Source organism: Lepidochelys kempii, chromosome 8 (genome assembly GCF_965140285.1).
Source record: "Lepidochelys kempii isolate rLepKem1 chromosome 8, rLepKem1.hap1, whole genome shotgun sequence".
NCBI lineage: Eukaryota > Metazoa > Chordata > Testudines > Cheloniidae > Lepidochelys > Lepidochelys kempii.
This window is the reverse complement of record NC_136387.1, coordinates 28,884,138-28,897,705: the sequence shown is the minus strand read 5'-3', so window position 1 is coordinate 28,897,705 and position 13,568 is coordinate 28,884,138. Positions and strand designations below refer to the sequence as shown.

At 39.9% G+C, this 13,568-nt stretch overlaps 1 protein-coding gene across 5 annotated transcripts in view; it reads right to left on the bottom strand.

The window, feature by feature from the left end:
- TENM2 (teneurin transmembrane protein 2) overlaps window positions 1–13,568 on the bottom strand; it is a 1,082,146-nt gene that overhangs the window by 330,081 nt on the left and 738,497 nt on the right. For 4 of the 5 annotated variants that reach the window (XM_073355925.1, XM_073355928.1, XM_073355934.1 and 1 more), the window contains one exon: window positions 11,063–11,272. The exons of the other annotated variant lie outside the window; for it this stretch is intronic. In XM_073355925.1, coding sequence (XP_073212026.1) covers window positions 11,063–11,272 — 210 coding nt within the window. The remainder of the gene's footprint in view (window positions 1–11,062; window positions 11,273–13,568) is intronic. 5 annotated transcript variants of the gene reach the window in all.

Sequence of the window (13,568 nt, the reverse complement as noted above, 5' to 3'; positions counted from 1 at the left end):
AAGAATTGTGCTGAATAGAATAACTATTTCTGTCTGTGTATCTTTTTTGTAACTTAAGGTTTTGCCTAGAGGGGTTCTCTATGTTTTGGAATCTAATTACCCTGTAAGATATATACCATCCTGATTTTACAGGGGGGATTTCTTTATTTCTATTTACTTCTATTTTTATTAAAAGTCTTCTTGTAAGAAAACTGAATGCTTTTTCATTTTTCTCAGATCCAAGGGTTTGGGTCTGTGGTCACCTATGCAAATTGGTGAGGCTTTTTATCCAACATTTCCCAGGAAAGGGGGGGTGCAAGTGTTGGGAGGATTGTTCATTGTTCTTAAGATCCAAGGGTCTGGGTCTGTAGTCACCTAGGCAAATTGGTGAGGCTTTTTACCAAACCTTGTCCAGGAAGTGGGGTGCAAGGTTTTGGGAAGTATTTTGGGGGGAAGGACGCGTCCAAACAGCTCTTCCCCAGTAACCAGTATTAGTTTGGTGGTGGTAGCGGCCAGTCCAAGGACAATTGGTGTAATATTTTGTACCTTGGGGAAGTTTTGACCTAAGCTGGTAAAGATAACTTAGGAGGTTTTTCATGCAGGTCCCCACATCTGTACGCTAGAGTTCAGAGTGGGGGAGGAACCTTGACACCATGCTAGGCATTTGTGCTTTGTACGTACCCTACATGCCGCCAGAAGAAGTGTGCAGAGTAGACATACCCCAAGAGAGCCCTCTGAGGCAGCAGGTTTGTCTGCCAAAAAGCAGCCCAAATCTTGGCACCCAATAGTGTGCTGAAACAATTGGGAACTTTCCCTCTGTATATTACAAACAAAGTTTCACTGTGTAAGAGTTCACAGCAAGTAGATTTTGCTGCAATATATCTAGAGGAGAGATCACACACCTCAGGAGGCAGAATCTGTTCTGGCAATTTAGGCATGATAAATAGAGGCATCAAGTTCAAAGCCTGCTCTGAATAATACAACTTTGTTGTTCACTTATGAATTATTTTGCCACTTGATCCCTCAAGTTTTCAATCCTAATCAGTTTCGGGATAGAAGAAACGTAAGTACAGGTTACAACCACCACCATCGCAATTCATAATATTTTAAGTAGGTATTGTCCCTTTTTGGTTCTGTGTATTTATTGATTTACCAAATGGCTAGACGTGACCTGAGTATCAGAAGAACTGGTTAAAAAATGGGAAAAGAGCTCAGCTCGTAAAGATCTCTGTGCTGTTATACCATGGTATCTCATATAAATGCAACAAACAGAAAGACAGCTACTCCAGCAGAGAGAGAGAGAGAGCAACATGTAAAACGATATCCTTAGCATGGACGGGGAAAGGGAGGGAGCTGAATGGCAAGGCGTCCTAGGTAGATAGAAAAGGCCACTGAAACAAAATTAAGCTTAGGAACTGTGAATAAGTGTACCGTTTTCGACAGATGTGAAGAAAACACGGAATCCAATCAAATGGAACAGACTGAAATGCAATATCTCAGTTGAGTGTGAATGCCATAGAATGCATTGTGGAAATATTTGGGGAGCTGCACAAAGAAACAGTATTTTTCCCTCCACTTTCATGTCGATATATTTGAAAAGTAGGTATTTGCTGAAGCCAATAATTCACAATTTATACAAACATTCACATCCTCAGCTTTCTATGTTACAATTGGGTGGGAGGAGGAGTATGAATTGTCTAATTGTAAAAGGAGCTGTGATATTTTTGCTGAGATATTAAAAACAAGAGAGAAAGAACCGGTCATCTTAGTTTTAAAATTTAATGTAAAGAATGGCTCCAAAGAATAACAGAAAACTAATTGGTCATCTCTCTATTTTATTGTTGGGTTCCCATAGTTGAGCATTTCACTGATAGCATTGGTTCAACTCCAAGATATTTTATTAGAAATAATAATTGTTTTCTAGTAAAAACAGAACACTAGCAGAAAACCTTAATTTTACTTATAATCCTTTCCTAACCATTTCAGGATCACGAGTGTACAAATGTCCTACTCTATGCGCCTCAGTGCAAACACCAGAAATAATACATCTGCAATGATCACACTTTATGTAAGGGTACATACATAAAAAGTTTTTGAGGATTAACAAATGTTTAATAGAGTTTATATTCATATTACAGACATGAGTACTATGTGATGCAGATGTTTATAAGCACAAAAGAATAAGGCATTACAGATGGTTATAAGACGCCTATTATGCATAGTTATAGAGTTAAATAGGTTAACAATTGATTAACCATTTATTAACAGTACTCATATCCTGGCACAGTTGCACAATGCAACTGCTGGACTGTCTCATTTGTCTGGTACTTAACTGAAGTCTCAAATAGGTAAAATAAATTGGTGGGTCTATCAGCATAAAACTGACAAAGATCAAATGACCATGGAGACTGAACTATTTTCTCACTTATTAGAAGTGGCACCAGACAGGAGGGGTAAGGCATAATGGAAGGGGTGAAGCTTGGAAAGCTGTCACTGTCACTGTCTGTGCTGAACTTCCTTTATTGCTAAAGAGAGGCTGCAGTTCTCCAAAGGTGCCAATTCATAATGTTTTACAAGTATGAAAAAAACAGACAAAAAGATTTAAAAAAACACAAACAAGAAATCTTGGAAAGTCACTATAACTCTCAAGAGCATAATTTGATTAAAATAACGTCATCAGAACCTATTGTCAATTTTAGGTTCTTTCTTAATGTAATATAGCTGGTTTTGTTACCTTACCACCTTCTACTTGTGACTTGTTCAACCATTTGTTTAGATGTTATGATTATGAGTTCATAAATTAATAACTATATTGTTTCTGCAATACCGAATGTCTGAATTCAAGTCTAATGGCTGGAATTCACAGATCTGCTGGCATCATCAACCGATTTTACACAGTTTAGCAGCAGCAGCAACAGTATCAGTAGTAATTGCAGCATAAAGGAGCCAATTCTAGAGGGGGAAAACAACTTTTAAATCTGAATGCAGAAACATGCCCTGTGCAGCTTCTCCAGTTCTAATGCCAATCTAACACCGTTTTAAAATGGGAAAAAACCTTGTCTGTGCTCAAGAGATGCAGCAGGGGAGTTAGATAGTGCCCCCAAATTAAAGAGATGGAAAAGTAATGAATTACAACTAAAGTACAGAAAATTCCCTTTTGACGATATACCTGATAAATATATAAATCCAGCTCAAAACAATATCCACAGAAAGTCATTAGATCCTGAGTCCTCCTTGGTAGCAGCTATAGTTTTCTAAACACATATAGCTGACAAAATGTAATAAGTTTAAGTTTCTACCCCATCTCATCTACCCTAAAGAAAGAAAACATGAAAGCTGGATACCCTCCCCTACATATTGCCAACTATTTCCTGAGAAGAAAATGCTTTTTGGGTTCACTTTCTCCATATTGATCATTCACTGCACAATTCTTCAAGTTAGTTTAGCTCTTTATTATTTCTGGGGCAGCACACAGCAGGCACCAGTGGGAAGTGAAACAAAACAAAAACAACCTGTAGTTTTGGGACCCCAAATTAACAGGAAATGAGCATTTTTTAATTTGAATATAGAAATTGAAATGTTCAGTCTTCAATTCCCATTGCTGTAAAATACTGAGAGAAAATGCTTGCTTGTGGTATTTCAATTTGAAATCAAGAGCATTCAATGCTGTTTCTCACGGTATTTTACTGATATATCATATGGGACTGTGCATGAAATGCATAGATTGGAAACTACACATAGGATTGATTTTTTTTAAAAAAAAGAACGTGTCTCTGCCGGCATGGAGCCTTACCTGCCTCAGCTAGTCACTGACTGATCTTAGGCACTGTATTGGTGATGCCTAAAATGAAGCCTTCCACGCTACTCAGATTCTAGGAATAAAGGTCATTGACATCTTAATCCAGGCACCTGGCAATTAGATGCACAAGCATGAAGGGGTTCAGAGCCACAACGATCCTTGCGTGGCTGACTTCTCCACTCCAGTGGCCAGGAAGGGATCTCAAGATGGACCAAATTAAAATGAAAAAGGAAAGTAACAGTGGAGAGGAGAGGCAACACGACAGTAGGGTTGCCAACTTTCTACTTGCAGAAAACCGAACATCCTTGCCCCGCCCCCTAACCCCCTCCAAGGCCCCACCCCTGCTCACTCCATTCCCCTCCCCCCATTGCTTGCTCTCCTCACCCTCACTCACTCGCTCATTTTCACCAGGCTGGCTCAGGGGGTTGGGGTGCTGGAGGGGGTGAGGGCTCTGGCTGAGGGTGCAGGCTCTGGGGTGGTGTGTGTGGGGGGCTCCAAGCCGAGGCAGGGGGTTGGGATGCGGGGGTGGTGGTGAGGGCTCCGGCTAGGGGTACGGGCTCTGGGGTTGGGCTGGGGATGGGAGGTTTGGGGTGTAGGAGGATGCTCCGGGCTGGGACCGAGGGGTTTGGAGGACGAGAGGGGGATCAGGGCTGGGGCAGGGGGTTGGGGTGCAGGGGGAGTGAGTCTGGGGATGAGGGGTTTGGAGGGCAGAGGGTGATCAGGACTGGGGCAGGGGGTTGGGGCCTGGGAGGGGGGGAGGGGTGCAGGGCTCTGGGCAGCACTTACCTCAGGCAGCTCCTGGAAGCAGCAACATGTCCCCGCTCCGGCTCCTACGCGGAGGCAGGCCAGACTGCTCTGCACACTGCCCCGCACACTGCCCCATCTGCAGGTGCTGCCCCCGCAGCTCCCTTTGGCTGCCGTTCCCTGCCAATGGGAGCTGCGGAGCTGGCGCTTGGGGCAGGGGCAGCGTGCGGAGCCCCCTGATTTTCCCTACATCTAAGAGCCAGAGCGGGGACATGCCACTGCTTCCCGGAGCTGCAGGGAGCCTGCCTTAGCCCCACTGTGCCACCAACCAGACTTTTAATGGCCCATCAGCAATGCTGACCAGAGCCACCAGGGTCCCTTTTCTACTGGGTATTCCAGTCGAAAACTGGACACCTGGTAATCCTACATGACAGTGATCATGAGGAGGGCTCTCAGGAAGGGTAAACTTTTCTTGAAATGGTCTGAGGATGAGTCTTGAGGCCCTGTGTGTCTCTCAATAGGCCTCACAAGAAAGTTACTTTGAATTAGAGTGGAACTATATTTCAGTAGTTTGGTTAGTCACCAATGAGGAGTCCTATGAGATTAGAGAATCATGGGGAGAAAGCAGGCATAGACACCACCTGGGTGTGGTACTGAAAGATGCCATTATAGAGCTAAACTAATAAGTAGGTTTTGTGGAAGGTCAGCCTTAGTACCAAATGCTGAATGTTTGCCTTTCACAGCTCCAAGATCTACATCTTTTCCATGACTGGTGCAGATGATTGACAGTAAGAATTTTATGCTGGATTGGGCCCATAACTTTCAAGCACCAATGTTTGTTTCCAAGGAGATTATATATTTTTTCTTCTAAAAATTGACCTGTGCATTCTATTTTAAAAAGTGCCAGGGGATCTTTAATACCATCAGTATTGAGTCCAGTTTAATACAGAAAAATAGTTCCTCTAGCAATCCAGCAGCCACTGAAATCATGCTGGGTTGGATATTCATGCCTAAGTTTCTTATCTACAGTTTAAACCGATGTCCTTCTGGCAAAAAGATGAAGGTGCTACCTACCGAGTTACCCAAACCCTTTTATTTAGTCTTTTAAATAACACGAAGTCAATCCTTTGTGGAAAAAAGTAAGCTAAGGATTCAGGATTTTTCTTGTTGGTACTTTATTTTCTACTATGTAAGCCGGTAGATACAGAAACTACTTTTCCTTTCAGTGGGGGGTGATACTTCACTGTCTGTGGGAGACTTCATTATTTTTCTGCAGGATTCCTTTTTTTTTTTTTTTTTTTGGGAGATGACTTCTCCCATAGGGTTTTAAATTATACTACTGGATACTAGAGGCATCTGTTTACGTAACTCTGAACTGTAGAAGGTCAGAAAGCAGACTGCTTTGATCACTCCTAGAAGAGAATCTGGACTAAGACCTTCAGGGGTGATGTAATAATAAAAAATCCCAGATTCCTTCAGAGCAATGCTTTGTATCCACTGGAACAGACTGTCGTAAAAGGTAGTTTATGAGGATTTGAACCCAAATATCTAAATATGAAGCCCTGCTGTATTTTGTAGTACCTCTTGGTACCTTACTGAGGAAGGTAGATCCTTTTAACTAGGCATTCACACAGCATTATAGTATATGTTTCACATTCCACATGTGTAATCATATCAAACTTGGGTCATGTTAATAAGATTTTTGTTACTATTTATTTTGAGTTTAACACAGAACCAAGACCCTTTGAGAGTAAGGTCAAAACCAATGAGTTAAATAATTTATGTTAACATACTCAATAACAACTGCACATTTCATAATCATTCCCCCTGTTGTTGTCCCCCCAGACACAATGGCACCTGTGAAAAAGCAAAGTTCTTTCTTCTAGGCTATGTCCAGAATTCTTTGTGAATGTATACTCTTAAATTGGGCCAAATGCTTTATATTAGTTCATCCGTGTCAAAAGATACATAAACACTGAAAAACTGGGCCAAATTCTGCTTTCATTTAGATTCCTGTAACCCACTGGAAAACAGCTCAGAGCAAATGAAGAACAGAATTCAGTCTCAGGGCTTGGTAAAATTTCTAGTTTCCCCTATTCTCAAATTCAAAATACTTTATGCAGACAAAAAGAAATTAACATTGCATTTGCTTTCATATAATCTATAGGATTCAGAGGCTTCAAAATTAAAGTATAGTCCTGGATCTTAAATAAGGCTCTAATTAACTATCCATTGAAACAAAATGTATCATGCAAGAGGGTACTCATTTCAGAAGAAAATAAATTGTATCCAGGGGTATGTTAGTTATACTGAAAACAGAAAACACAAACTTCTCTTGTTTCCGAGGTTGATGTTCAAATAGCAGTAAATCTTAATTTGACAAGAAAAAAATGAGTGTCGGTAACTTAAAATCTATCCTGTTTATCTATGAAATATACAGCCTATGAACAGATAACCACTACTGTCCATTTTTGACTACACACATCAAAATAATATTTTCATTAGATAAGGTTCATTTCTAAACATAATCACAATAAAGCACATCCTGTGTCTATACAACAAAAGAAAATGAGCCTGTTTTCCATGTTAACTGTAAGAAACCATTCTAGATAGTGTAGTGACAAAACTGACCTCTTATGGAAATATTCTGCCCTCTGGTATCTTTACATGTATAAAATGTTACACATTTTTGGTCTCATTTGCCACCATAATATTTGTGAGTTTTTCAAAAATATTACCAACACGTGCATCATATTTCAACAGCCTCTTGTCCTCCTTAATATATAATTCTGCTGCATAGTATATATTAAGAAACAAAAGTAGAAAAACATAAATGATGGGCGTTCAATTAAAAACAGCATAATTTCGGTTGCATATAAAATGGTTCTGCAACTGAAATCAGGTTCTAATGAGAGAAAAAAGGAATACATTTCCACATATTTTTAATTACATAGAATTTCCTCAAACACGATTTTTAATAATATATTCCATTAAGTTAACATCATATTTGAAGAAAGTGCATTTTCTGATTTCATTTTAAGCCTGATTTTGAGCAATTATAGTGTCATTGTTCCACAGTAGAAAGGTTGAATTCATTTACTGTGTGGTTATGCTAGTTATGATTGATGTCGCTTCTCCAAATGATAAACCAATCACCCCAATGATGTAATGTCATTTTAAGAGTGCTATAATCACATTTCTCTCAAACTAGAAGCTCTGATGAGTTCTAATAAAGATTTATTGTAGATTAAAGGCTTTCATAATATCAACAATGGATTGCTCATTTGATGGAAGATTAGATTAGGTAAATTTTTTTAAGCATATGCATTTTTCAAATATATCAAGGAAGGCTATCATGAAGGGCACAGGTCAGTACATATGGATGACTATCAACTCACATCCAGGAAGACTCATCTTAAACCCATTTAGGAGTTATCCTATCATCGTAGTGTTGAGGCAAATATAAGTATACCATCAGCCAAACAGGAGCCCCTTATTAAGTAACGTGATCAACATGAGAATTCTTCAAATTTAGTATGGTCTTTTCTATGTTTATTTAAGTGTTTGCATCACAGCTTTTAAAGATAAAATCTTTGTCATCCATTAATAACCAGAGATGGGCATTAATTTAGGCCCTAGATCCAAAATGCTCAGAACTTTCCAGGGGTTTAGAATCCAAACACAGATCCAGATCAAATTTTAATCTATCTCCCGTCTCCATAATGTGCTGAACTGAAACCTTGGATCCAAACAACTTAATTTGCATAGGCATTCAAAAATCAGATTATGATTCAGGTCTGAATTTTACGGCTCACGATCATCTCTGTTTATGACATACGGTACTTTGAAAGTCTTGCAGGTAGAAAGCATCTTTGTTATTGTAACACTTAGCACTTAGCCCTGGTCTACACTAGGACTTTAGGTCGAATTTAGCAGCGTTAAATCGATGTAAACCTGCACTCGTCCACACGATGAAGCCCTTTTTTTTTTACTTAAAGGGCTCTTAAAATCGATTTCCTTACTCCACCCCTGACAAGTGGATTAGCACTTAAATTGGCCTTGCCGGGTCGAATTTGGGGTACTGTGGACACAATTCGATGGTATTGGCCTCCAGGAGCTATCCCAGAGTGCTCCATTGTGACAGCTCTGGACAGCACTCTCAACTCAGATGCACTGGCCAGGTAGACAGGAAAAGAACCGCGAACTTTTGAATCTCATTTCCTGTTTGGCCAGCTTGGCAAGCTGCAGGTGACCATGCAGAGCTCATCAGCAGAGGTGACCATGCACAGCTCATCAGCAGAGGGAACGGGGGCCTGACGATATGTACCCAGAACCACCCGCGACAATGTTTTAGCCCCATCAGGCATTGGGATCTCAACCCAGAATTCCAATGGGCAGCAGAGACTGCGGGAACTGTGGGATAGCTACCCACAGTGCAATGCTCCGGAAGTTGACTCTAGCCTCGGTACTGTGGAAGCACTTAATGCACTTAGAGCATTTTCTGTGGGGACACACACACTCAAATATATAAAACCAATTTCTAAAAAATCGACTTCTATAAATTCGACCTAATTTCGTAGTGTAGACATACCGTTAGACAAGGTGATGCTTAAGAACATGTGAGCGTTACCTGTTTAAGATAAATATTAGTATCTTCAGTATTCACTTGTGCACTAAAGGAAATACCTTGAATACTTATTTAGTTATTTAAGGAATCTGACAAGTTCTGAAGAGCCCCCACAGCAAAGTGCTGTTTAAAGAACCCTGCACACAGCTGTGGTCAGAATGAGGTAATAGGTAATCGCCTGTTTGTGGTACATTCAAAATTAGAAATGAAACATAATAAGCTCCCCTTTTGAGAAACCTGATACGTTATTAAAGGTGAAAATGGAACATGCTTGAAAATTGTTGTGGTGGGGCACAGAGCCAAAATGCTGAGCCATACCAGCCTTTAAAAAAGCAATTCAAAACTTTTTTGAGTATACTATAAAGGTACATAGTATCAGCCCACAGCCTGAGAGCAACATGAAACATGGCCAAGGCCACCCCAAGGTTCTAAGACATAAAAGACTTGCAATGATAAATCATCATTTAAAATGAAATATAAATAGTCATTAAACCTGCAGATGCTTTTTAGTGCCACATTTCTCCATTCTCCAGTCAAACATTTGGGTTCCCATGTATGACTACATCCAGCAGATGACTCTGTTGGGTGCACCAATGTGTGGTAATCTGATTTAACACTAGTATATCTTGGTCAGCAAACTTTATAATTAAAATTTACTGGGCACGTGCATAAATACCAAAAGATCCATGCCCCACAGGATTCGTAGTGTCACGCAGACCTACATCATTATAGAGAACAGAGGACCTGGGGAGAAATTGTGAGTGATCAGTAACTGCATCTTCTACTTTTTCTGTCACTTTTCTGTGTGTTTATTGGGGTTAAATGTCAAGGCTATAAGTTGTAAGTAAAACATTTTTATTAGCTAAGGGTTTTAAATGTACATTAACTACAACCGTAAGTGAATAACCTTCCAAAACAGAAGTTCAGAATAGCATCATTAAGGAGAATTAGGGTCAAATGCGTTTTATAAAGAATATTTGAAACCTTTCTCATGCAAGAGACTAATGGTCAGACTGTCCTCTGAAAACTCCCACTTAAGTTTATAGGAATTACACACACACATATCTGAATATGGTCCATATCAACTGGATGCATTTCCTTGACAAAATAACCTAACGCAAAAAATAAGTGAAGACTTGTGCGCCTAACATTTCCAAAAGTGGCCTGTGATTTTGGGTCCCTCAGCCTGAGACATCTAGAGCCTCATTTTCAGAAAGCACTGAGCATTCACAGATTCCACTGACTACAGATGGAGTCACGGTGGCTCAGCATTTCTGAAAATGGCCCTTACTGGCCCAAGATGGGCACCCAGATATTGAGGCACCAAACAGAGGCAACACAAAATCAGATCCCACTTTTGAAAACTGGGGCCTAAAATGTTTTCCAGACATAAATTAGTTGTCTAAAAACATCAATAGTTTAGTTATATATAAGCTGACAAGCTAGGATTAGATATAATATTGAAACAAGAGCACAACACAATAACCGGTGCAGGACACACTTTCTGGTACACAGCCTGAGAGTTTGCTTTACATATATCATTGATCTATAAAAATGCAAACCACTACCATTGTGTACAGTACCTTATACACATGTCCCTTCTACAAGAGACTGCTTCAAGGCTACCACCTAGTTGAGTGAGTCATTCTCTCAGCAACAGGGATGCACTAATAGTTTTTACATGCCTTAAATCACTCTTAATATAAAAGAAATACTCTACAGTGAAATAAAGGAAAACTAAATATGATACACAGTGTTCCCCAAAAGAACATAAACGCAATAAATTACAAAACTGTTATTTTTTCTTCATTTTCATATTTAGGAGTCAACATTTTGTATGATACAGACATATACTTGCAAACATGACACAAAAAAGGTCATAACAACATTCCATATGCTTGAAATTTCCTTACCACTGCTGGAAGCCTGTTGTGGCCCTGAACATGCTCTTAGTAGATATGAATTAGGAGAGAATTCCTCATCAGGGTTGGTGTCCATGATCTGATGGGAGGTATTGCTGTCTAGCAATGGCATCTGGCAGCTAACTGGTGGAGGATTATGGGAACTGGGCAGCTGAGCAGATGGGAGAAGGCTAGACGAGGATGTAGGTGGAATGGGACGACCTGGGAAAGAGGACACATGGATCAAAGGTCAGCAATGAGTGTAATGAAAAAATATTTTTAAAAAGTCACATTGAAACTGGTCATTAGTATATATGATTACAGTTGGGGCAGAATCAAAATACCTATTGACCACTGGTACCAACTCGCCCCTTTGTATCATATTCAAAATGATCAGCTATGTTGTGAAGTCATTCCAGGAATGTCTCCACAGCATCAGTCTGTAACTGATTAGATGAACTGATGCTGGATGAATGAGATACAGCTAAACAAAGGGTGGGGGGGGGAGGGGAAAGGCCTGGTTAGCTTCATTTCTATCCCACAGAAATGTCCACAAATAAGAAAGCCAAAGGCCCAGATCTTGAGAGTGCTGAGCTCCTGCATATCCCAGTCAGGACATTTTCAGCATTTGATCCAAAGAGTTTTCATACAAAAACAACCCCTTGGTTACTTACAATTTATTACAGAAAGAAAACCCCATAGAAAGCATATTCCCGGGATTAAAATGCAGGTCAGGAACCCGCTCTTAAATCAAAGTAATGCTCTCCCGCAGGTTGCTTTCACAATGGGATTATGCACATGCTTAAAATTAAGCACATGTCTACCCGTCAATTTAGCTGAGTATTTATATTTCTCCTAGTCTTTATATCCGATCACTTGGGCCCAATCCAGCAAAGCCGTTAGGGTTTGATCTAGAAACCAATTAAAGTTAATGAGAGTCTTTCCATTGATGTTAACAGGCCAATGAGATTACTCACATGTTTAAAAGTTAAGTATGTGCTTAAGTGCTTTGCAGGACTTGGGCCTTAGTGGCCAAAATGATACATGAAGATAATCACTGGTTACACCTTATTTCTTTTCCATTTTGCAAAATCATGTAACTTCCTGTTCAGCCATTTAGAATGATCAGACCCACTTCCCACCAGCAGAAAACAGGAAAGCAATACAAAATTAAATCATTCTTCTGCCATGCTTTCTAGCTGCATGTTTACTGGGACCAGACCCGCACTAAAGGAGGGAAAAATACAGTTCCTACAGCACCCCTGAAGAGAGAAGAGGTGAATGATAATCCTTCCATATTGAGGCAGCTAGACCCTGGAATGGCCTGGGGTATATAATCCCAGTCTCAGTCAGACAATTATTCCTTATCCCTGTAATATTTCTAGAAGTAACATTTTCAGAGGCCCTACTATGGGCAATGCAACTGCAGCATAATCAAAATGCCAATGGAATTTAAGCATGAGATATTGGAACAATATCTTTTGTAACATTTTTCTTTGTTTACATTTTTTGATGTGTGTACTCTGTGAAGCCCCCAATTTGACAAGTAATTAGGATGTTTAGTTACTTTGGATATTCCGTCTACAACAATATTTCCTGTATAGTAAATTTTACTGAATTTGCTAAGCAATTTCTATGTTTTATTAGGTTACTCACATATTTTTCCTGCAACTAGGAAACATGCCAGCTGGTAAGCATTGGAAGCTAACACAAATTATGGGCCTGATATCTACTTAAGTCAATGGGAATTTAGCCACTGACTTCACTGGGAGCAAGACTGTATATAATACGTCTAAAACACAGTGATTACACTTATACTTTCTTGCTTTTGTCTGTTCTGCAGGATCCTGGACATGATTTATTAGAAGTACAGATTTCTTGCAAAATCCTGTAACAGAGGAAAACATCCAGTTGTGGCAATTATACGAAGCCATGAATTGTCCTCGCAACAGGATTTCACCAAAGGTAGAAATGGATGCAAATTTGAAATATGAACATAGCACGATCCATTGGTGACCACAGCGGGCATCAGCACAAGTAAAAAAGCACATGCAGAATTTTGTCACTAATAATGACAACTGCCTCCAATGGCCCAAATATGGGAGCTCATTGGAGTCACGGGGCAAGAGATGTATGAATGTACCACAGAATATATCCGGCCTAAACCTCCCTCTTAGAATGTTTTTGCTACCGGTGCCCATCAATACTACTGAAGACATGGGACAGTGATAAGTATAATCAATGTGAATTACCTCATTCCCTTCAATGAAATTATACTATTGTGAGAAATGGGCCATAACTAGGAGTTATGAGACAGTGGAGTATTATAAGGGAATCCTTAACACATAACCCAGACTCCATTGTGTGAATGAAGACACTGAGCCATTTCTGCATCTCTGCCCAGGAATACTGTAGATATGTATAATGGGCAAGTCAAATTTGCAGGAGTGATAAGGCTGAATGTGGGTTTGGTCAACCGCAATTCCACACCCTCTCAGTCCCACTTCTACCTAGTCCC